Consider the following 25,986-nt stretch of genomic DNA (forward strand, 5'->3'; position numbering starts at 1 on the left):
CTAAATTAACTAAGCAGAGACTTCAGTAGCTGACATAACAAAGAATACAGACAGACTTTGGCCCAGGAATGTCACTAAACAAAGAGCAACACAAACAACAACAAAATAAACAGAAAAACAAGAAACCCTCAGGATGAGGAAGGAATCTGATTTCCGAAGTTGCCACCTTATATTATTTTAAATGTCTAGTTTTCAACACAGTTAGAGACACACAAAGAAATAGGAAAACATGGCCCATTCACAGGGGAAAAGCAGCCAATAGAAACCATTCCAAAGGAAGCCCAGATGTTGAACCTACTAGACAAACACTTTAAGCCAGGAAATCATATTATAAGTATGTTCAAAGAACTAAAGGAAATCATGCCTAAAGAATTAAAGGAAAATATGAGAATAATGCCTCACTGAATAGAGAAGTTAATCTCTGGATCATAGACCCACAAGTAAGAGCTAAAACTGTTTGCATATCATATATCTAATAAGAACATTTCTCTAGAATATATTTAAAACTCTTAAAATTTAACTAAAAGAAAACTAATTTCAAAATAGCAAAATTTATGAATAGATATTTCTCCAAAAACAATATATAAATAATATACAAATATTCAATAAGCACTGAAAAGATGATCGCTCAACAGCATTCATCATTAGGGACATTCAAATCAAACCTCTAAGAGGTACCACTTCACACACTAGAATGGCTGTAATCAGATAGATAATAACAAGAGGTGAAGATATGGAAAAACTGGAACCCTGACACATTGCTGGTAACAATACAAAGTGGTGCAGCATCTTTGGAAAATTGTGGAAGTTCCCCAAAATTAAATAGAGGATTTTCCTATGGCCAATCAAGTCTATTCCTAGGCATATAACCAATAGATTTGAAAACATAAATCCACATGAAAAAAAAATGTACATGAATGTCAAGAGAACCATTATTCATAATAACTAAAAAGTAAAACAATCCAAATACCCACCAATAGATGAATGGATAAACAAGATGTGGTATATCAATACCATGGAATATTATTTGGTCATAAAAATAACAAAGTATTGGTACATGCTACAATATGGATGAACCTTGAAAATATTCTACTAAGTGAAAGAAGCCAGACACAAAAGGCCACATATTGAATGATTCCCCTTACGTGCTAGGTTCCAAATAGGCAAACCCACAGAGTATATAGGGGTTGGGGGTGGGGAAATGGGGAATGACTGCTAAAGGGCATGAGATTTCTGTTTGGGGTGCTGAAATGTTCTAGAATTAGATAGTGGTGATGGTTGCACAACTGGGAACATGATAAAAACCACTGAATTGTACACTTTAAATGGGTGAATTTTATGTTATGTGAATTATATTTTAATAAAGCAATTTTTTAAAGACAAGATTATACAATGAGAATTAATTAATAAATGTAATCACCTACACATACAGTTGACCCTTGAACAACATGGGATCTTTTCAATAAATATATTGGATGAATTTTCAGAGATTTTTGGCAATTTGAAAAAAATTTCTTTTCTATAGCTTACTTTGTAAGAAGACATTATATAATACATTTAACATACAAAATATGTGTTAATTGAGTGTTTACGTTATCAGTCAGACTTCTAGTCAACAGTAGCTATTAGTAGTTATGTTTTGGGGAAGGCTAAAGTTATATGCAAATTTTTTACTTTGCAGAGGGTTGGCACCCCAACCCCCAAGTTGTTCAATGGCCAAATGTATATTGAGTGTACCAACATGTCAATACTAAAAATTCCACTAAGATCCTATTCTTACTCAGTAGGTCTTAGTCTCTATAAGACTGGTAGTGGGACAAAAGACCTAGAGTGGGTGGGAGGGAATGGAATGCATTCTTCTGTCTGGGAAGCCAGAGACCCTTTACCTTTCGCAGGTAGAATATGCTCCATGGAAGGGTCTTTGTCAATAATCTCTTGACCACTTGTTGACCTGCTCCATGGAAATAGCTGATTTTTCAAAAAGAAATCTTATTCCTGGAGAAGGCCATCTTCTCACCTCTGCAACTCTGACACAATGACCCCCTGTCTTCCCCTCTACCAACAGAATAACAGTAAGTCTTGTGGTCCTTTAAAAAAAGAAGAAAGAATGCCTCTTCTCTACCATTCTGCAGAACCTGCCTGTTCCCTTGGCTACTTCCCAGATCAACATGCACTACCAGCATCCTCATTCCTACTCCAACCTCACCCTCCTGGCAGCACTGAAGGTGCTGGCACTTGGTGCTCATGTGAGATTGCGGAGGTCTTAATCAAGAGAAAGGGCATTAAAAATGTTATCAATGTAAGAAGTAGCCCAAAAAACAGTTGTATGAGGGGCAGGCTGGTTTTGTAGTCTTCATAACAAAGGTAGACAAATAACTTTTGTGGAATTCAGACGGAAGATACAAGCCAAAAGAATATCAAGGGAGAATTTAAAAGAATCTTTGCTTTTACTTGGTCTGCTTGGTTTTCTATGAAGAGTCCTTCAGCACAGCCTTTTAAATCTTATTGCCCAGATGAACGTAATACATTTTCATATGTACGTGTACACTTTAACTCTAGGTTCCAACCTTTGTCCTCCTAATTCCTACAAAGTAAACCAAACAGACAGGCAAATGTTGACTCAGAGATTACATTTTTATAGAGAAGGATATACAGAACTCACCACTCTCTTTTCCCTGAAATCAATGCCCACCGTTGTGATAAATTTGGAGTTGAATTTACCATCTGTGTACTGGTAAAGCACACTGGTCTTCCCTACTCCAGAGTCTCCCAAAGCTAAAAACTTGATGAGGTAATCATAGTCTCCATCAGACATAATGAAGAACTCAGTAGTTCACCTGCAAAATACAAATACATATTTACTAACAGTCCATCAGAAAATATTAGAATCTCCATGAAGGAAATGACTTACTTTACTATCCCATTAAAATCCTCTCTGAATACCCGCTATTCACTGTCCTCAAGGACCTGGTAATTTGTTAGATGAGATGCTACTGAAATAGTAAATAATTGGCAGTTTAGTTTAAATTTCACATGCATATTATAGTAATGTTAAAACAAAAATTCCCGTAATGATAATCAAGAAGATAATGGTCACTAAGTCTTACGCGCAGATCTTACAGAACAAAAATTAACAAGAGGAGGAAGGAGAATGTTATAGGAATAATAATACTTAACATGCCAGTGGTTCTAATTCTCCCTCCTTTTTCAGTCTCCTAGTGCCGAATCCTTGGCTTTTCTCTCTTTTCACTTAGACATGTAAGCAATTTCATAATTTATCCTATTCATTTTCAGAGTTCATTCAAATATAAGGCTGTGTTTACAAATAAAATTTGGCTTGCAGCTTCCTTGAATATTATAATTAGTATATACAACATATTAAACCAGACTTATCTGGAATATCACTGCTCCCTGGGAAACTGAGTTCCAAATTTGAGCAGTCACTGCTCAGAAACATAGCTCCACAATAAAGGGCTCATTCACCTATACTTGCCTTGATATTCTAACAGGAAATGCTACCAATTCAGCACTTCAATATGGACTAAAACAAAAATCCACCTTAGGGAAGAAAAATTCTTGTTTTTATACCAGCAAGACCTAACCACAGTTACTTTTTATCCTTTGCAATCAGCACTTTTCATTATTTGTTTTTATCCTCTAAATAGATTCAAGCTATTCAAAACATCAGTCCAACTGACAATGGAGTCTGTCTTTAGGGAAGGCTTACTTCTTTTTATCCTTCCATTTCTTAGACCAATAAATCCTTCTGAAAACCAGAAAAAGAATCAGCTATCCCTTACCAGTGACAACTCTACCTGCCCATTCAAACACACTCATTCACCACTGTACCCACACCAGATGCCCTACAGGAGAGAGCCCTGATTTTCCACTCTTTGTGCCCTTTTCACCCAACCCCACATCCCAAAACTTCACCATAATTCCCGATGTTTCCTATAGATCCATAAAATTATTAAAAGCTCAGGCAAGGACATTTATTGATTTTCAAGGTTGCCATCCTCAATTAGATGACTCACCTTATGCTCAAAAATCCTAAATGCTGAGCCCCAGGGCTGCTGCAGTATGTTTCCACAGAGTGCCTGAATGCAGATCTGTGACCTGACACCCAGATATGGCTAGTCAGTGGATAAGGGCAGAGCCTCTACAAATATTCATAATTCTGTTTGTACTCTATAAAGAGTGACACTTTACAGGTGATGGCTTTCCTGTGTTATAGCTTCTGTATACACAGGTATAGGTTGTTTACCAATATTAATGGCATATAACAAAGTTCCTCTCCAGAAGATGACCACTTGGGTACAAATAAATATTCTATCATGTCACTTCATGGCATCTCAGTTGGATCCAAGTTTCTCAGAAATAAGGGCTAAAAATTGAAAAGCAGACCCAGATAACATTTAATCATTTTGGAGGTTCCCCTCAAAATTAATAAGGAAACAGAAAGCAACTCCAAAACCAACAGTGAGGATTATGCAAGAAGACACTGTGGCCACCTGATGTTCTCTTTACCAGAAAGCTGGGCACTTCTGTTTTTACGTCATTTAAGGTGCAGAAGAAAATGCTGTCACCAGTGGTATCACTATCCAGAATCCTCTACACCCACTTGCATGAACTCAAAGACAGCTGAAACTACTTCTGCTGCACCAGAATTTAATGTGTTTAGTTATCATGGGAGAAGAATCACACATATAAGTCAACAAATGACCTTTGTGTGTTTTGTTTTCTATTCATGTTGATAGCAATACATAAGTCTCCTCCTAAAGATATCATAAAGGAAGTGTTAACAAACCAAAAACCACCACTGAAGGTTTAGATACAGCCATCAATATTCGTCATAGTTTTCACCCTTCAGACTGCACCTTTAGACAATTATCTGCCTTGGTAATCTAAAAATAGTGCTTAGACCTTTCATTCTCTGGGTACAGTTTTCTAAAGGTTGTAACAGAACCCAGAGAGGTTAACACATGTGCACAGCCTAGAATATAGGTCTCCTCTAACTCCAAATCCAACGTCCATTCTCCCCAAGCTTTGTGTCTGTTACTTAAGTTTTTATGAATGCATGTTGGGCTTTGAAGTGATCAGGTGTGATATTGTACAAAGTAGCCTAACAGGAAACACAGACCTCTAAACTCAAGCACGGCTGACTTGAATCTCATGTCTCCCACATACCAGCTACTCAGAAGTCTTTGAGCCTTGGGTTTTCAGGTTTCCATTCAATGAAAAGGAGATAATATAAACTACTTCACACCAATGTTCAACGACTGAATGACATACTCTTTGTGGAGTGCCCAGCCCAATGCTTGGCATATACTGGGTACTTCAGTAAATGGTAACTCACTCCCTTCTCCCCATTCTGAACAAATTAGACTGGCTCTGAAGACCTAGAACAATTTCTGACATTGCCCCTGCGAAGCTCAAAGCATATATGGCCAGCGTGAAAAGTTGCTGACTGGCTCACAAGAGTTTGCTGAATCAACAAAGAAAATTTCGAACTAATTCTGGTTCAAACCATTTTAAGTTCATTCTAAATACATCTATCAATTTCAAGAGAGTTATGACTAGCTGAAAAACAGTTTCAGATTCATATAAAATACTCCAATCCATTCTAACATATTCTTACTTGTTCAAAAGAATTTGAACGGTTCATATCAGTTCAGAGTCAGTGTTGCGTTAAAAGAGATTCTACCTACAAAACCATTTCTGACTGATCTTAAACCACTTTGCCTAAAACCAGATGTATCTAACCAAAATTATTATGGTCTGGTTTTATTGGTCAAATTGTTTCAGACTGGTTTTAGCTAGCTCAAATAAGTTCTGACCTGGACAAGCACGTTCTGACCAGCCCACATAAGGTTTGATCGGCTCAGAGTACATTTTACTACATCAGGCTAGTGCTGATCAATTAAACACCTGCCTCCAGCTGGGTTACACCTGCTCTAATGTTACCAAACTGCTTGTAATTAGTTCAAGTCATCTGTAAAACGGTTTTTATAGGCATAGATTGTTAAAACTAGTTCAAAACAGTCCAAATTGACTGATCAGACACTCAAATAGTTCAAGACTAGAAATGTAAAATGCTGATGAAAATCGCCAAAAACAATGGTCTGGTGCCTCAAACTTGCACTGAACCAACAAACTTAAATTTTCACCTCAATTGTAGACAGTCTGTACCCAAAAAATTAATCTCTACCATAGTATAGTGTTTTTCTACACTTAAACAGCTTGTATGCAGTCAGTACATATGGAGTACAGTAAGCAGTTTGGGGGAAAGGAGTATAGGCAGAGGGGAATGCAATGAGCAATAAGGGGAGGCGTGATGAGAGACACAGGTCAAGAACTCACCTCCCATTTTATGTCAAAGACCTGGCAGCAAAACATTAATCCATGATCCAACAGTAAAATACAGAATGTAGTTGAGAAAAACCTTTAGCAAATATGGAGGCTATGTGGAAACTGTGTAGAGTTTGTCCTGAATTGGGCACAATGACCAGGCTGGCTTGGGTTAACAGATGCAAGAATTCTGAAGAATAAGGAAGCTACAAAGAAATAAAAGGATTCAGGGGGCAGGCAAGTCTTCAAATTGATAACATGTTTTTTGGGGTTTGGGCAGAGTATTGATGGTGACAGTCTCCTTGTCTGAGCTTGCAGTCGGCTAGTCAAAGCGTAGAGTTAAGGGAACCATTCCATCTTCTGCAGAAAATAAATCTAGTCCACAGAAAACTCCAATTCCAAACACATTCTACAGTCGTGTACATGGGACCCACCACTGCTTATCACCATAAGGTGCAGACAGTGCTAAGTTTCAAGTGCTCATAGGTATTCATATAGAGCCATCCTCATATTAAATTTACCTTCATATCTTTATAATATTCATATTAAAAAGTACTTATGTTTTTTATTTTCATTACTTATTTTCATTACACCTGAGTGGTGTTTCTGGGGCCTGGTGTCTGGAAAGAAAACACTTCACTCCCCAAGTATCGAAATAACAAATTTTTTTCATGTTGGCATTTTTCAGCAGAAAGGGAAAGAGTGTAAATACACAATGCAGGATTTGATGGTTAGGGCAGCCAAACAACACTTTAAACATATTTCCAGTAAGAACTAACAGCCTCTTGATGCTTGGGAAGCCAGTCCACTAAGGCTTCCCAACTGTATTACTCTTGTGAAAAATGGATCAGAAGCCTAGGTCAGCTGACCACATGTCAAGCACTTCATACACATCCGTGCAACAGTCCTCACTCATCACTGCTCTAAAGGGAGGTGGTGCAGATGCCACACACACACTTCCTCCCTCAGAAGGACCTCAGCACCATTCTATCACGGATGCCACAATGACAGGATGACTAAGCGGGTATTGAGCAATCTATCCACATGTTAACATGGGCTGAATTCCAGCATGTTGTTGAGAGACAGAAAAAAAGTGGAGGTTAAGAGCCTGGACTCCAGAACCAAACCACCTGGATATGAATCCAGGTACATAACTTCAGAAAATTTAACCTCTTTTGCCTTGGGTTTCCCATCTTAAACATGGGAATGATATCCTATATTGTTAATCCTATCACACACATGCTCTCTTCTATTAACTTACTTATAACCGGGGTATGTCTTACATTTCACAGTCTTAAGACCCATGATATCTTGCAATTGTTACTACATGAGATGTCACTGGAGATAGAGTTATGTGAAAACATTTTATTAGCATCTTCTAGCAAGAGCAACAGTGTGCCATCACCGTATTTTAGATTTGATGAAGCACACAATAAACCTACTCAGAGGGCTGTTGTGAGGATGGTGCTAGTATGTAAAGTTTTACAACAGTGCCAGGTACACAAGAAGTCTTATATAAACAATAAACATTAACTGCTATTGGCATCATCATCTAAACAATCAAGCTTGCAAGGGCCAGTATACGGGGAACATTCCTTTCTTTCCTAGAACTGTGTGAAAGAACTGAGCTCCTAAACTAAAAAATAATACAATAAAAAATAAGGCTCCATGAAGAGCACTTGAGCCAAAGGTCAATTCTTTAAACTCCGTACCTCCTTAAGGAAGTAGCATCTAACTACCTCAAGGAAAAAAAATCTAGAAAGTCAAGAGTGTCCCCCAACTTGGGAACACTCTTAACTATGATAGAGATTAATTTTTGGGGTACAGACTGTCTACAATTGAGGTAATTATAAGTGAAAAATTTAAGTGTGTTGGTTCAGTTACAAGTTTGAGGCACCAGACCATTGTTTTTGGTGATTTTCATCAGCATTTTACATTTCTAGTCTTGAACTATTTGAGTGTCTGATCAGTCAATTTGGACTGTTTTGAACTAGTTTTAACAATCTATGCCTATAAAAACCGTTTTACAGATGACCTGAACTAATTACAAGCAGTTTGATAACATTAGAGCAGGTGTAACCCAGCTGGAGGCAGGTGTTTAATTGATCGGCACTAGCCTGATGTAGTAAAATGTACTCTGAACCGATCAAACCTTATGTGGGCTGGTCAGAACGTGCTTGTCGAGGTCAGAACTTATTTGAGCTAGCTAAAACCAGTCTGACACAATTTGACCAATAAAACCAGACCATAATAATTTTGGTTAGATACATCTGGTTTTAGGCAAAGTGGTTTAAGATCAGTCAGAAATGGTTTTGTAGGTAGAACTGCAAAAGCCGTTCTTATTCAGCTCACTTCTATCTCTCCTCCCTACACAAATATTTTTTCAAAGTGTTCTCCACCCTCACTCTAACCAGATTAAAAATAGAAAGCCAGGAACGCCCACTTCCTCAACATGTACTATCATGTGGTGATAACTGCCTGATGATAGAAAGTCAGTCATCTTCTCCCTTCTTTAAAAGATAAAACATATTCTAATTGTTTTTCAGGGAATAAGATAGAAGAGAGTGGTTTTACTTAAGAACAAAGAGGAAAGATCTATTCCTCTCTCTCTCCCTCTCTCTCTTTCTCTCTCGCTGTCTCTCTCTCTCTCTCTCTCACACACACACACACCCCATAGCCCAAATTCTGCATGAAGCTTCCTATTAAAGTCTATATAGACTCCAGCCTTAGGATCCCCCACTATTAAGCAGCATCACTCTAAACCTACTCCAGATAGGCCAGCCATTTCTTGAATACCAAATTTTCCCTCTATCATCCGCATTTAGTATAGTTTAAAAGGCATGAGGGAAAATATTAACTGAGCAACTACCATGTTCCACTAACAGTACTGGACATGCATTATTTTATCTGCTCATCATCTTTAAAGAGAAGTTAATGTTTGTACAAGACTTAATACTACATAAAGAATGATGTTTTCTTAATGCAATGACTGGTAGGCTTGGGTTCAAATTCCAACTCTGATTTGTGTGACCTGGTCCCAGTTTTTTAAATTAAGCCTTCATTCTTTTAACTGAAAAATGGAATTAACATTACCAGTAACCTCACTGGGTTATTTTAAGGATTAACTGATACTGTCCACAGAAAGCTTTTAGCACATTGCTTGGTCTGTATTAAATGTTCAATAATTGAAACTTCTCTTTAACAATACTACTACTACTAGCCTCACCAAGTTCTCTGTTAGCAAGGCATGTAATTTTATAACTTATTCTTAATTTAACCAGTATGTGAACCTTATGAAAAATCACAGAAAGAAATTCAATTTAGATGCAATCCCTTCTGGGGTCTATCCATCACGAAAGCTACTGGCATTCTGACCTAACAGCGAGTTTTATCTATGTGATTTTTGGCAACTTCACAGCTGGAATGTTCATCAGTTAAATGCTCTAATTTCCAGATGAAGAAACTGAGTCCGGCCCAGAGAAAGCAAGTGAACATTCTGAAATCAGTGGGATGGTTAGACATGGGGCTGAACTAGATCCCATCTTCTAAATTCCAGTCCTATATTCTTTTCTGACATACCAAGATTTTTGTTCTGTGTCCCTTCCTGCAAAGCCAGGAACCTCACTTACAGTTGCTCTGATTCAGCAATGAAAAGTTTTCTGTGGGGCCAGCAGCTACAGTGATAAAATGCATATGACTAAGGCTTACACTCAGAGATGTTGGGTTGACCGTCTGTACTTCTGCCCCAGCATCCTCTGTCACAAAGGCCTTCCTTCTGATGGGTTCCCCCAAAAAGAGAAGTCATAAACGGAGGCTTCTCTGCCTCTTGATGGTCAGAGCAAACCCAAGAAAACATACATCTTGACACTTGTACCATCTCCTATAAATGCTTTCCTTGTGTCTTTCTTTCGTATGGTTTCAAAATGGAAAGAGCAGAAAAAACCATTAAGTTTTTCATTTCCCTGTAGACTTGTTTGGTACTGAGCTTAGTATTTTCCTCTCAAATCAAGATCATTTTCTCTGGTGCCACCTGAAGTCCTCTGCAAGACACTTCTTTTGGCTCTCTCACTCGCTCCTTCATTCAACAAATGTTTATTGAATGCCCGCCCGTTCTGTGCTTGGTGTCAGAGCACATGGGTGCCAATACTCAACATGTAAAATGCATTTTCTTATTCCTTCCTTACCTAAGACCTTACACTGGTAGCCACATCCCAATCTAAGCTCTCCTAACGACTCCACGTGCTTCTTTGGGTTTTTCAAAGAAGCCAGTATTTATGAACATTTTAATCTTCCCCCATAAACATAACACAACATGACATCAAAATTCAGATCCCCATATTGCTTTCCCTGCGGGTATGTGCATGGGTCACATGTTTGGCATACATCTGAAGATGAGAAAGGAATTAAAATGTTCAGCTCAATGGAGAATAAATAAAGAGAAAAAAATTTTAAGACAAACATGAGAGATATTGCAAAGAATTTTTTTACTGGAAAATACTTTGACTTGCTTAGAGTAGTAAGAAAATAGTACAGTGTTCCTATACAGCTTATGGACTTCCCTTGCCCTGGCCCCAAGTAACTTCTATGTAGAAATAAGAACATCTGAATATAACTATTACATTTCAGAGAACAGCACAGAACACCAGCATTTTTGAGAACTATATTGCCTCGTGTTCTTTCATACATTTAAACGTCCCCATCCAGGGATTCACTTGGAGAAAAATGTTCACTTAGCAATGACTGGCATAAAACCATAAACTCTACCAGTGTTTTTTAAATTTAATGTTAAAAAGTATTATGCTTTTCTTTTTTATTTTTACATGGCACCATTGTTGACCCATACCTGGCATTCTGGAGGACATGCATAAACGGGACAGCAGAAACAGGGAAGAGAAGTCACTCCGGTGGGGCAGCAAAGAAGAGGCATTTTATAATGTACCAGGATAGGAGAGCAGGGGCAACCTGGGTTTACCGCTGGCCACAATCCTCTCAGACCACTGCGACTGCTATACTCTGAAGCAAAACAGAGCTGCTTCCACCACACAAGCAAGATGTATACGGCCAAACAGCAGTGCTCCCCATTTCCACAAGAGGGACCCCCTCTCTCCTCTGTGCATGAGCTTCCTCTTTTCAATTCCCGGTCTAGGCATGAGGAGATAAGTTTCTGTCCTCTGGCTAGGTTCACAGTAGAAGAGATGAAGTTATAAACAAACAGCTGTCTTGTTTAAGCAAAGATATCAGGCAGAGAAAGTAAAAATCTACTGGCTTTGAAAAACAGAAGGAAACTGGACTCTACTTGATGAGTTTGACTTTATCAAATTCAAAAGATGAGTTTGACTTTATCCAAATTCAAATTGTAACTGCATTAGATATTCACCTAGAACCTATGATTCATAAATACATTCCTTATCCACACAGTATTTTGTAGTAACATCATGGATCCCTGTAAGAAGAGAAGTTCATGGCTTAAGAGAAAGGGGCAATGTTCATGGATAAAAACCAACGGGATCTAAATTTGCATATCATTTGCCTTAATATTTATCAACTTACCTGCTACCGAGGACTATTCCATTTTCTCCATTTAAACAAAGTGAAAAAATTTCAGCAAATGGTAATATTCCAACACAACAAGTTATTCAGAGAAGAAAGAAAAATATCTGCAAATATTGTTGGATTAAATATACATTTCCAAATACGGCCAGGACATCCAAATATATCCTCATTAGCAAGAGCTTTCTCCAGACATTTGCAAATTCTTTATGAGTGTTAAAGAGAAAGACCAGGATTAAAAAAAAAAAAAAACCAGTCTCAATCCAGGAGTGGACTTACTATTTATGAAATGTTACCATCACCTCAGAAAAATCATTTTTCTCCAAGTGAATCCCTGGATGGGGACATTTAAATGTATGAAAGAACATGAGGCAATATAGTTCTCAAAAATGCTGGTGTTCTGTGCTGTTATCTGAAATGTAATAGTTATATGAAATGTGACCAACATAACCCTGTAAACAAATAGTACAAGCAAGTACATGTTAGGAAAGAAGGCAGCACTGGAGTGATTCTTGAAAGTAGAAAATGTTTTTCTGGAAGGCTACTTACTGTCAAAGGCTCAAATGAGAGACTGGCTTTTTTTTTAGTTTATGGAGACCATAAATTCACTCATTTGACAGTATTCATTTACTCAACAGATATTATTTGTCACCCATGCCTCTTTTACAAGTGTCTATATGAATTTGTGGGAAGTAAACAGTAGGTGTTATATTACTTACAATTTGTGACAAGTACCTCTTGTTTTACAGATAGAAGGTAACAGGGAAACGGACTCACTGTAGAATATGTCACATGTAAATACAATCAATACAGTGGCCACAGGCATGGTTGTTTGGTTTGCTGGGCACAATCTCAAATAATGTGGAAGCGGCCCCATAATGGACACCACCATATGCAATGGAATGTCCAACCCATGGCTACACGTGCTTCTTAATGATACCATGAAGCCAGCAAGTCTCCAAGAATTCAACAGAAGTGCAAAATCTATAGCATTTGCTCCCACGTAATGACCACTTTCTGTGAGCACACAGACTACAGTGCTAATAAAGCATTAGTCAGTCTCCTGAGGTCCAACAGGACACCACCACCCACTTGTGTAAAGTCCACAGCAAAATGCTGGATGGAGATAAATATATCATCGCTGTTCTTATGATTACACAGATTAAGGCTTGAAGACTGATTTTATGGCTTTTAGCCCAGTGCTTTTTTTCACTATGCCTTAAGGATGATACTGAAACTTTCTAAAACTCTCAAAGAATGGAGTGAAAATAGTTTCCAAAAATGGACAAGGGGGAAGGGCCTAAGCTACTTGGAAGATGGGGTACCTGCAAGTCCAGCTTGCTAACAGGGAATTCTGCTATCAACAAGCTCTGAAGGGGGCCAGGAAAGAGCTGTGGGCCACTTCAGACTGCCACCCAACTCCTGGGCCCGAGACCCAAAGGTGGAAGTATTAGGAGTGACAGTGCTGCCACTGAGCCAGGGTCGTGAGGTTAGAAGTCAAGCGGCACCCAAAGGACTTGGTACTGGAACATGCATTTCCAGGCTGCAACACAGAACACTCTTCCATTCCTGACCTGGAAATGGAGCGGGGGATTCTGCCATGCCTTGTCCCCGCAGAAGTGAGACTTGTCGCCTTCAACCAACGCAGGCTGGCACCTCCCTTGCATCTCAGCTGCCTCTGGCTTTTTGTGTGATACAACACAGGGAAGATGTTAAATTGTCCAGGGAGACACAGCAAATCAAGAATCAAGCCACTTCACTTAGGGAAGGAGTGGCGATGCTTCTTTCATTCCCAGAAAAAATTAGGGTGGGAAAAAAATTAGAAGAAGCAAGACCTGTTGAGGATGACTGGCCAAATAGTAAGACGATTAGATAAATCTCCCTGAGTTGGCAGTAACTGGGGGAGAGAGGGCCTCCTTCATCATTGCCTTTTTTAAAAATGAGAATAGGAGTGCTCTGTATTTACTCACCCCATAGAGTGTGTCCAGAACATGTTCCATCACCAGGCCCTTCCAGACCCAATAATGTGCATGCTAGGAAGTTATTTCCACTTGTTTTATAAGGGTGATTTTTACAGTGTACTATCATCCTTTCCCTAACTTCTTACTCGAAGGACACAGACCACACTTAAACTTTTCTCTGATGAGATACATTATAACTGCACATTTGCAGGAGCTGTAAATTCTTGGGAATTCACACATCCCACATGCCTGACTCCAACAGCTAAGCTGAGCTGTCGGTTTGGCAGATATTTACAATGACTTCTGAAATATACCAGATTCAGCCCCACTTCTCCTTTGTCCTGCCTACCCCTCACCCTCACCTTGACAGACCAGCTCAGAGCACAGCTATTCTCAGCCCCCAGAAATATGGTCTCCAGGTACCCCTTGGCTTAGTAAGCACACAGGATTCCATTTCTTCACAGCTGGCTTTCTTTTCCACAGTTCAATATCCACCCTATAACACCCCATGTGGGATTCTAGCAGCCCCAACTTCTAATCATCACCCTGTGCAATGGCCTCTCTACTCTCTTTTCTCCTTTTCTGGCTTTCTTGTCCCTCATAATCAGGTACTCTTCCCAAACTCCAGTTTGTGTAAAAACTGACCTTACACTAACGCCAGTCACTGAATATGTGTTTTCCTCATAATACAGTGAGTGCCATGGTAGGTTCAAGGTATTGGACCCTTCTCAACAAGCTCAACGGCCCCTGTGTCTTCAAGGACTTCTACCTTTCCAGTAAGGAAAGGAGGTTTCCCCCAGCTATGCCCTGGGAATAGTGCCAGAAACCCAAATGCTCCCCAGTATTGTGCCAGTTTTGGTTGTACCATAATGGTAATGAGAAGACAGTATACTGATACAAGTAAGTCATTAGTATCTGTAAATATTCCCATCATATACCAACTTAGTTCTTTTAAAAACACTGAAATACTTCTGCACAACCTATGAATGGGAGATAATATTTGCAAATTATATAGCCAATATGGGGTTAATACCCAAAACATCTAAAGAACATATACAATTCAATAGCAGAAAAAAAATCTTATTTTAAAATGGGCAGGGGATCTGAGTAGACATTTTTCCAAAGATACAAATGGTCAAGAGGTATATGAAATAAGGTTCAACATCACTAATCATCAGGGAAATGCAAATCAAAACCACAGTGACGTATCACCTCACAACTGTTAGAATGGCTAGTACCAAAAAGACAAAACATAATGAATGTTGGTGAGGATGTGGAAAAAAGGGGACCCTTGTGCACTATAGGTGGGAATGTAAATTGTACAGCTACTATGGAAAACAGTATGGAGGTTACTCAAAAGAATTAAAAATAGAACTATCATATGATCCAGCAATTCTATTTTTATGTATTTATCTGAAAAAACTGAAAACACTAACTCAAAAAGATATATGCATCTCCATGCTCATTGCAGCATTACTTACACTAGTTCAAGATATGGAAACAACAACTTATGTGTCCAGTGAAAGATGAATGAATAAAGAGAATGTGTATATATATATATATATATATACCATATATATATAAACACACACAATGGAATATCATTAAGACATAAAAAGAATGAAATCTTGCCATTTGCAACAACATGAAAGGAACTTGAGGGTATTATGCTAAGTGAGATAAGTCAAACAGAGAAAGAAAAATACTGTATGATCTCACATGTAGATCTCACTCGTAGATACAAAGAACAGATTGATGATTGCCAGAGGCAGGGGGTGGGAGATGGATGAAATGAGTGAAGGGGATGAAAGGGTACAAACTTCCAGTTATAAAATGAATAGGTCATGGGGATATAATATATAGCATAGTTAATAATACTATACTGCATATTTGAAACTTGCAAAGAGTAAGTCTTAAAAGTTCTCGACACAAAAAAATTTCTGTAACTGTGTGGTGATGGATGTTAACTAGACTTGTGATCATTTTGCTATACATACAAGCAATGAATCATTATGTTGTACACCTGAAACCAATATGATGTTATATATCAATTATACCTCAAGAAAAAATATTTTAATAAAAATAATAAAAAAATTTAAAACTACTGAAAGAGGCCCAGAAAAACCAAACCATTTCCTGCTGCTTTACCACCGCTGAAACAATGGCACTAGGATCCTTAGCCTCTCCCACTAAGTGTCAATAAGCCACAGTCAGCTAGCTGTAGGTCTTTGTGAGTCTCAGCAAGTCCACTCTCTCCACTAATATATTCATAACAGGCATTGACCTGCTCCCTAAATATCATATTCTTTAATAGATGCAGTAAAGGGAAAGAAAAGAAACTCACCAGTGGACCAAGTTCAATGAGATACAGTTATTGATTCTTAAGAAGTCTTTTCTTGTTCTACCTACTCAGTATGCAGTCTTTTAATCGACTGTTTGCACTTCTATCGGCAGCTGTTTATAGAAGGGGGTGTGCCTTAGGTTCACTTGTACAAGAAGACAAAACTACAGGGTACTTGCAGCCATCCAGCCAATTTCTAAATCAGCCTGTCAGACCATAGTCAGCTTTTTGTTATTTTTGATTTCTGATTTTATTGCATTTTGGTCAGTAAATATGGTCTGCACAATATCCAATTTTGAGGAATCCGCTATGATGAGTGAAATTTTATGCATGTTCCATGGCTGTGTGAAGGATCTGTACTCTGCTTGATGCAGAACTACATACATCCTAGTTCTAGCTAGTCAGTTGTGTTTTTCAATGTGATCCATCCCACTGTGTGGTTTGCTACTTCATCTGTCAGTTTCTGAGAAAGATGTATTAAGATGGATCATATTTATTTTAGAAAATAAGCATAAGCTAGTGTTTTAAAGAAAATGAATATATAAAGCATCAGAAAAGGACAAGGTGTTGTGGTATGTATTCAGAGAGGTATTACATTTTTATTCATCACCTAAAGATGCCACCCTCAGATCTCCTCCACTTACCACAATCTTAGCAATCTCCTCATCTAAGAGGGAAAATCTGACATGTATTGAGTGTCCCAAGTGAGAACTCCAAAAAGGGCTACCTGGAGATTAAGAGAGGAAGTCTATAGGAAAGCATCTTTGGGCCAATGATCAATGGGTCACTCATAGGAAAGGAAGAGCTATGGGTCTAAAGCTAATTAGTCCTGGAAAAATCTAGACCAAATTGGCCAAAAGTGAACCAAGAAGCCACACCCCACCTTGGAACAGGAAACCAGCATCCTTGAAAAAGGGAACCATTGTGAAGATGTTTATAACCAGCTACACTCGTGACCCTTCCCTAAAGGATCTAAATGGACACCCAGGGCCATCAGAAAATACATCCAGATTCATCTTGATGGACTCAAGTACCTATGATTGGGTGGAACCCTCAAAAGTCAAGATACACTTTGAAGAACACAGAAAAGTGTTGATACAGTAAACTTAAAATAACAGAATATATTATTTTGTGTTATTTCGGAAGCTACTTTATACAAAATTATAGCCAAAATAGCATAAATAAGTACAACACTACAAAAAAAAAAACACTAGGGAAGAAAAACTTCTAATTCTTTCCACAAACCTAATTTTTTCCTATGAATTCAGATGAAATTGTTAGTATTATATTTTATCCATAGACCCTCTTGTCCCAGCTAATGGCTATGTCATGAGGAATTTTTGTTTCCTCTTTTTTTTTCCAGATTTATTTATTTATTTTAATTTTTTGTTAAGGTATGATTGATATACACTCTTATGAAAGTTTCACATGAAAAAACAATGTGGTTACTACATTCACCCCTATTATCAAGTCCCCACCCATACCCCAATGCAGTCACTGTCCATCAGTGCAGCAAGATGCCACAGATCCACTATGTGCCTTCTCTGTGCTACTATTCTCCCTGTGATCCCCCACACCATGCATACTAAACGTAATAATCCTCAATCCCCTTCTCCCTCCCTCCCCACCCATCCTCCCACACCCTTCTCCTTTGTTCATTCTTGGAGTCTCCGAGTCTGCTGCCATTTTGTTCCTTCAGTTTTGCTTCATTGTTATACTCCACAAATGAGAGAAATCATTTGGCATTTGTCTTTCTCCGCCTGGCTTATTTCACGGAGCATAATGTCCTCCAGCTCCATCCATGGTGCTGCAAATAGTAGGATTTGTTTCTTTCTTATGGCTGAATAGTATTCCATTGTGTATATGTACCACCTCTTGATTATCCATTCACCTACTGATGGACACTTAGGTTGCTTCCATATCTTGGCTATTGTAAAAAGTGCTGTGATTAACATAGGGGTGCATATGTCTTTTTGAATCTGAGAAGTTGTATTCTTTGGGTAAATTCCAAGGAGTGGGATTCCGGGGTCAAATGGTATTTCTATTTTTAGTATTTTGAGGAACCTCCATACTGCTTTCCACAATGGTTGAACTAGCTTACATTCCCACCAGCAGTGTAGGAGGGTTCCCCTTTCTCCGCATCCTCGCCAGCATTTGTTGTTCTTAGTCTTTTCAATGCTGGCCATCCTTACTGGTGTGAGATGATATCTCACTGTGGTTTTAATTTGCATTTCTCTGATAATTAGCAATGTGGAGCATCTTTTCATGTGTCTGTTGGCCATCTGTATTTCTTTTTTGGAGAACTGTCTGTTCAGTTCCTCTGCCCATTTTTTAATTGGATTATTTGTTTTTTGTTTGTTGAGGCATGTGAGCTCTTTATATATTTTGGACGTCAAGCCTTTATCAGATCTGTCATTTACAAATATATTCTCCCATACTGTAGGGTTCCTTTTTGTTCTATTGATGGTGTCTTTTGCTGTACAGAAGCTTTTCAGCTTAATATAGTCCCACTTGTTCATTTTTGCTGTTGTTTTCCTTGCCCGGGGAGATATGTTCAAGAAGAAGTCACTCATGTTTATGTCTAAGAGGTTTTTGCCTATGTTTTTTTCCAGGAGTTTAATGGTTTCATGACTTAATTCAGGTCTTTGATCCATTTTGAATTTACTTTTGTATATGGGGTTAGACAATGGTCCAGTTTCATTCTCCTACATGTAGCTGTCCAGTTTTGCCAGCACCATCTGTTGAAGAGGCTGTCATTTCCCCATTGTATATCCATGGCTCCTTTATCAAATATTAATTGACCATATATGTTTGGGTTAATGTCTGGAGTCTCTAGTCTGTTCCACTGGTCTGTGGCTCTGTTCTTGTGCCAGTACCAAATTCTCTTGATTACTATGGCTTTATAGTAGAGCTTGAAGTTGGGGAGTGAGATCCCCCCTACTTTATTCTTCTTTCTCAGGATTGCTTTGGCTATTCGGGGTCTTTGGTGTTTCCATATGAATTTTTGAATTATTTGTTCCAGTTCATTGAAGAATGTTGCTGGTACTTTGATAAGGATTGCATCAAATCTGTATATTGCTTTGGGCAGGATGGCCATTTTGACGATATTAATTCTTCCTAGCCATGAGCATGGGATGAGTTTCCATTTGTTAGTGTTCCCTTTAATTTCTCTTAAGAGTGACTTGTAGTTTTCAGAGTATAAGTCTTTCACTTCTTTGGTTAGATTTATTTCTAGGTATTTTATTCTTTTTGATGCAATTGTGAATGGAATTGTTTTCCTGATTTCTCTTTCTATTAGTTCATTGTTAGTGTATAGGAAAGATACAGATTTCTGTGTGTTAATTTTGTATCCTGCAACTTTGCTGTATTCCGATATCAGTTCTAGTAGTTTTGGGGTGGAGTCCCAGAGAGATTCTTTTACTTTGTAAATCAAGACAATTTATCCCAACCCCTTGCTCTTCCCTGCTTAGCCCATCCAATCACTACTGAAACCAGGTTCCTTCACGGAGTTTCCTCCGCCTCTTCTGGCAGATGGAAAACCAGGCACCCAGGTTAGAACTTGTAGGTTAGCCATACCTGTCCTTGCCATCAGCCAAGCCTATGCTCAGGGCACCTATGGGACCCATGAGCCTATTTTCTCATGGGGAATACATCTCTGGAAAACATTCTTGAAAGCAGGAGGCTAAGAATATAGGAGCTAAAAATGAGTGGGCAAGAGAGTCACTCAGAAAGAATCTTGTTAAAAAGGAATGGATAAAGAAATCTTAGTGTGATTCACTGACATAAAGATTCTGTGTTAGCAAAGAGACTGAATCAGCATGAGAACAGGCCAAGACATTAAATAAAATTATAGATAAGAGGAGCATAAATAGCATGAAAAAGGAACACCATGAGTTTGTAAGAAATTGATAAGCAACAACACTAGAAATTTCTCTGAGTGTTTGGAAGAAATTGAAGAAACTTCAATTCTTTTAAAGTTTCAAAACTTCGGGGCGGAGCCAAGATGGCGGCGTGAGTAGAGCAGTGGAAATCTCCTCCCAAAAACACATAGAGCTATGAAAATATAACAAAGAAAAATCTTCCTAAAATAGAGACCACAGGACACAGGACAACATCCAGACCACATCCACACCTGCAAGAACCCAGCGCCTTGTGAAGGGGGTAAGATACAAGCCCCGGCCCGGCGGGACCCGAGCGCCCCTCCCCCCGGCTCCCGGCGGGTGGAGAGAAACCGGAGCGGTTTTGTTTTTTTTTTTTTGGCGAGCGCTTTTTGGAAGCCTTAAAGGGACGGGCCCCCGTTGCTGGGGAGGCAGGGTGGCGGGACCGGTGAGGAGGTGCCTGGGAACGGCGCAGGAGGACAAAGAATATCCCGCGTTTCTCCCTGCGAGACCTGGGGGCGGGTGCCTGAGACCGGCGCCGGAGGACGGAGGAGGTCGCGCGTTTTTCCCCTTTTTTTTTTTCTCTTTTTGGCGAGCGCTTTTTGGAAGCCTTGAAGGGACGGGGACCCCAGTGCTAGGGAGGCACGGTGGCGGGACTGGTGAGCGGGTGCGTGGGACCAGTGCCTGAGGACAAAGAATATTGAGCGTTCCTTCCCTGCGGGACCGGTGGGTGGGTGCTTTTTGGAAGCCTTGAAAGGACAGGGACCCTGGTGCTAGGGAGACAGGGCAGCAGGACCAGTGAGCGGGTGCCTGGGACCGGCACCTGAGGACAAAAAAAAAAAAAAAAAAATCGCTTGTTTTTTCCTTTTTTTTCCTTTTTTTTTCTCTTTCTTTCTGTTCCCTCTCTCATTGTTGCTGCTGTTGTTTTGGTTTGGAGAGTGCTTTTTGGAAATCTTAAAGGGGCAGGACAGGTCACTTAGACCAGAAGCAGGGAATCTGGGGATCTCTGGGCACTCTAACCCCCTGGGCAGCAGGGAGCACAGAGACCCCTTACGGAGATAAATAGTCTCCTGGCTGCTCCCCCTCCAACGGGGCTCCACCATTTTGGAGGAACAGCCCCAGCCAGGCCAAGCCCACAGCAACAGCGGAGATAAACCCCAAAGCAACTGGGCGGGAAGCAGAAGCCCTGTCTGCGCACAGCTGCCCAGCACAAGCCACTAGAGGTCGCTATTCTCCCAGGAAAAGGCTACAAACCAACAAGAAGGGAAGCTCTTCCAGCGGTCACTTGTACCAGCTCTGCAAACTATCTCTATCACCATGAAAAGGCAAAACTACAGGCAGACAAAGATCACAGAGACAACACCTGAGAAGGAGACAGACCTAACTAGTCCTCCTGAAAAAGAATTCAAAATAAAAATCATGAACATGCTGACAGAGATGCAGAGAAAAATGCAAGAGCAATGGGATGAGATGCAGAGAAAAATGCAAGAGCAGTGGGATGAGATGCAGAGAAAAATGCAAGAGCAGTGGGATGAAGTCCGGAAGGAGATCACAGATGTCAGGAAAGAGATCACAGAAGTGAAACAATCCCTGGAAGGATTTATAAGCAGAATGGATAAGATGCAAGAGGCCATTGAAGGAATAGAAGCCAGAGAACAGGAACGTATAGAAGCTGACATAGAGAGAGATAAAAGGATCTCCAGGAATGAAACAACACTAAGAGAAATATGTGACCAATACAAAAGGAAAAACATTCGTATTATAGGGATACCAGAAGAGGAAGAAAGAGGAAAAGGGATAGAAAGTGTCTTTGAAGAAATAATTGCTGAAAACTTCCCCAAACTGGGGGAGGAAATAATCGAACAGACCATGGAATTATACAGAACCCCCAACAGAAAGGATCCAAGGAGGACAACACCAAGACACATAATAATTAAAATGGCAAGGATCAAGGACAAGGAAAGAGTTTTAAAGGCAGCTAGAGAGAAAAAGGTCACCTATAAAGGAAAACCAATCAGGCTAACATCAGACTTCTCAACAGAAACCCTACAGGCCAGAAGAGAATGGCATGATATACTTAATGCAATGAAACAGAAGGGCCTTGAACCAAGGATACTGTATCCAGCACGACTATCATTTAAATATGATGGTGGGATCAAACAATTCCCAGACAAGCAAAAGCTGAGGGAATTTGCTTCCCACAAACCACCTTTACAGGGCATCCTACAGGGACTGCTCTAGATGGGAGCACCCCTAAAAAGAGCACAGAACAAAACACACAACATATGAAGAATGGAGGAGGAGGAATAAGAAGGGAGAGAAGAAAAGAATCTCCAGACAGTGTATATAACAGCTCAATAAGCGAGCTAAGTTAGGCAGTAAGATACTAAAGAAGCTAACCTTGAACCTTTGGTAACCACGAATCTAAAGCCTGCAATGGCAATAAGTACATATCTTTCAATAGTCACCCTAAATGTAAATGGACTTAATGCACCAATCAAAAGACATAGAGTAATAGAATGGATAAAAAAGCAAGACCCATCTATATGCTGCTTACAAGAAACTCACCTTAAACCCAAAGATAAGCATAGACTAAAAGTCAAGGGATGGAAAAACATATTTCAGGCAAACAACAGTGAGAAGAAAGCAGGGGTTGCAGTACTAATATCAGACAAAATAGACTTCAAAACAAAGAAAGTAACAAGAGATAAAGAAGGCCACTACATAATGATAAAGGGCTTAGTCCAACAAGAGGATATAACCATTCTAAATATATATGCACCCAATACAGGAGCACCAGCATATGTGAAGCAAATACTAACAGAACTAAAGAGGGAAATAGACTGCAATGCATTCATTGTAGGAGACTTCAACACACCACTCACCCCAAAGGATAGATCCACCGGGCAGAAAATAAGTAAAGACACACAGGCACTGAACAACACACTAGAACAGATGGACCTAATAGACATCTATAGAACTCTACATCCAAAAGCAACAGGATATACATTCTTCTCAAGTGCACATGGAACATTCTCCAGAATAGACCACATACTAGCTCACAAAAAGAGCCTCAGTAAATTCCACAATATTGAAATTCTACCAACCAATTTTTCAGACCACAAAGGTATGAAAGTAGAAATAAATTCTACAAAGAAAACAAAAAGGCTCACAAACACATGGAGGCTTAACAACATGCTACTAAATAATCAATGGATCAATGAACAAATCAAAATAGAGATCAAGGAATATATAGAAACAAATGACAACAACAACACTAAGCCCCAACTTCTGTGGGATGCAGCGAAAGCAGTCTTAAGAGGAAAGTATATAGCAATCCAGGCACACTTGAAGAAGGAAGAACAATCCCAAATGAATAGTCTAACATCACAATTATTAAAACTGGAAAAAGAAGAACAAATGAGGCCTAAAGTCAGCAGAAGGAGGGACATAATAAAGATCAGAGAAGAAATAAACAAAATTGAGAAGAATAAAACAATAGCAAAAATCAACGAAACCAAGAGCTGGTTCTTTGAGAAAATAAACAAAATAGATAAGCCTCTAGCCCAACTTATTAAGAGAAAAAGAGAGTCAACACAAATCAACATAATCAGAAATGAGAATGGAAAAATCACGACAGACTCCACAGAAATACAAAGAATTATTAAAGACTACTATGAAAACCTATATGCCAACAAGCTGGAAAACCTAGAAGAAATGGACAACTTCCTAGAAAAATACAACCTCCCAAGACTGACCAAGGAAGAAACACAAAAGTTAAACAAACCAATTACAAGCAAAGAAATTGAAACAGTAATCAAAAAACTACCCAAGAACAAAACCCCGGGGCCGGACGGATTTACCTCGGAATTTTATCAGACACACAGAGAAGACATAATACCCATTCTCCTTAAAGTGTTCCACAAAATAGAAGAAGAGGGAATACTCCCAAACTCATTCTATGAAGCCAACATCACCCTAATACCAAAACCAGGAAAAGACCCCACCAAAAAAGAAAATTACAGACCAATATCCCTGATGAATGTAGATGCAAAAATACTCAATAAAATACTAGCAAACAGAATTCAACAGTATATCAAAAGGATCATACACCATGACCAAGTGGGGTTCATCCCAGGGATGCAAGGGTGGTACAACATTCGAAAATCCATCAACATCATCCACCACATCAACAAAAAGAAAGACAAAAACCACATGATCATCTCCATAGATGCTGAAAAAGCATTTGACAAAATTCAACATCCATTCATGATAAAAACTCTCAGCAAAATGGGAATAGAGGGCAAGTACCTCAACATAATAAAGGCCATATATGATAAACCCACAGCCAGCATTATACTGAACAGCGAGAAGCTGAAAGCATTTCCACTGAGATCGGGAACCAGACAGGGATGCCCACTCTCCCCACTGTTATTTAACATAGTACTGGAGGTCCTAGCCACGGCAATCAGACAAAACAAAGAAATACAAGGAATCCAGATTGGTAAAGAAGAAGTTAAACTGTCACTATTTGCAGATGATATGATACTGTACATAAAAAACCCTAAAGACTCCACTCCAAAACTACTAGAACTGATATCGGAATACAGCAAAGTTGCAGGATACAAAATCAACACATAAAGTTTCAAAACTTCAAAACTTCAGTTATTCAATTCTTCAGTTGAAGAAATTTAAACTTCAATTAAGTGACATTAAACTTAATATGTTTAAATGAGGAAGAAATGAGATTCTATATGAAAGAGGTATAAAATAGAAGAGGTTTTATAAGTCACACATGAAAATTAATCTCATAATTCTATAATGTTTTAATAAGTCAATTTTTTTAAATATAAAGTTAACGTCTGTATGCCAACAAATTTGATTGCAAAATTTTTGTAAGTTGAGTGTTTTGACCTCAGGAATTATTTGTCCATGAAAAAAGAAAGCATGTTTTCAATGGTATTCTTTTTAGGTTAGAACTTTTCCATATGCATTTTCATATCACATAAAAATACAATTACTATACAGCTATCAAGCATTGAAAATAAACTAAAAGTTTCTAACAGTAGACCCCAATTATATTAATCAATTTTCCTAGAAATGAGAAACACCTTAAAAATTCATATATGAATGTTCAAAAAGGCTTACATATTTATATTTTAGAGTCTACTGCATAGAACATGATAGAGAAAATTCTTCTGCATAGAAATTATAAGTTTTAATTTGAAATAATTTCCCTTAATTGCTGATGCCTCTCAACACTTGAGATACACATTCCTTTAGCCCATATAAAATAGTTCTAAAGTGTGAACATTTCTGACACAGGAAGGAACAGATATTAAAGTTCTACTACTTCCCATCTAAAAGGCCCTGATCTTATATTCTCTGCAGGAGAGAGCTCATAAAAGAACGTGTGTAGGCTTCTACTATTAAGAAAAAATGCATTTTTCACATGCATGTTGGTGGAAGTGATTTTACATTTTATTTAGATGCAAAATGTTTATGAACTCAGGAGATGCAATGTGATTTTCCAAACCAAAATCAAGAGCATATTGTCTACCAGTGGATTTTTGTGACCTTTTTGGGAAAAGGCAGAGTTAGAAATAATTTAGTTGTCAAAGTATTGGATTTCTTACAGCATCTCACTGATTTATAAGGCAAAAGCACAAGAATGTGAACGGGGGCCTGGTACCAGCAAAATCCGTGGAGTTGATCTTTACAGCACACCGCCGTGCACAGACGGCACGTGTAATTACTTACTTCTGACACCAGGGGTCAGGGCTGAGGCCCTATTGATTGCCACAGTGGAGAAAAGGGAAGGAAAGTTGTTTCAATGCAAACGTCCTTAGCTATTTATGTTCCTTTTCTCACAGCCTCAGTAACTACCAGAACGATCACAAACTAAGCC

At 38.9% G+C, this 25,986-nt stretch overlaps 1 protein-coding gene across 1 annotated transcript in view; it reads right to left on the minus strand.

Annotated features, from left to right (window-relative positions):
• RAB27A (RAB27A, member RAS oncogene family) overlaps window positions 1-25,986 on the minus strand; it is an 86,200-nt gene that overhangs the window by 28,604 nt on the left and 31,610 nt on the right. Inside the window, exon 2 of the mRNA XM_037020990.2 lies at window positions 2,663-2,837. Within this exon, the coding sequence (XP_036876885.1) occupies window positions 2,663-2,815 (153 nt within the window). The 5' untranslated portion in view covers window positions 2,816-2,837. The remainder of the gene's footprint in view (window positions 1-2,662; window positions 2,838-25,986) is intronic.

The sequence above is a fragment of the Manis javanica genome, chromosome 8 (genome assembly GCF_040802235.1).
Source record: "Manis javanica isolate MJ-LG chromosome 8, MJ_LKY, whole genome shotgun sequence".
In the NCBI taxonomy this organism is placed as follows: Eukaryota; Metazoa; Chordata; class Mammalia; order Pholidota; family Manidae; genus Manis; species Manis javanica.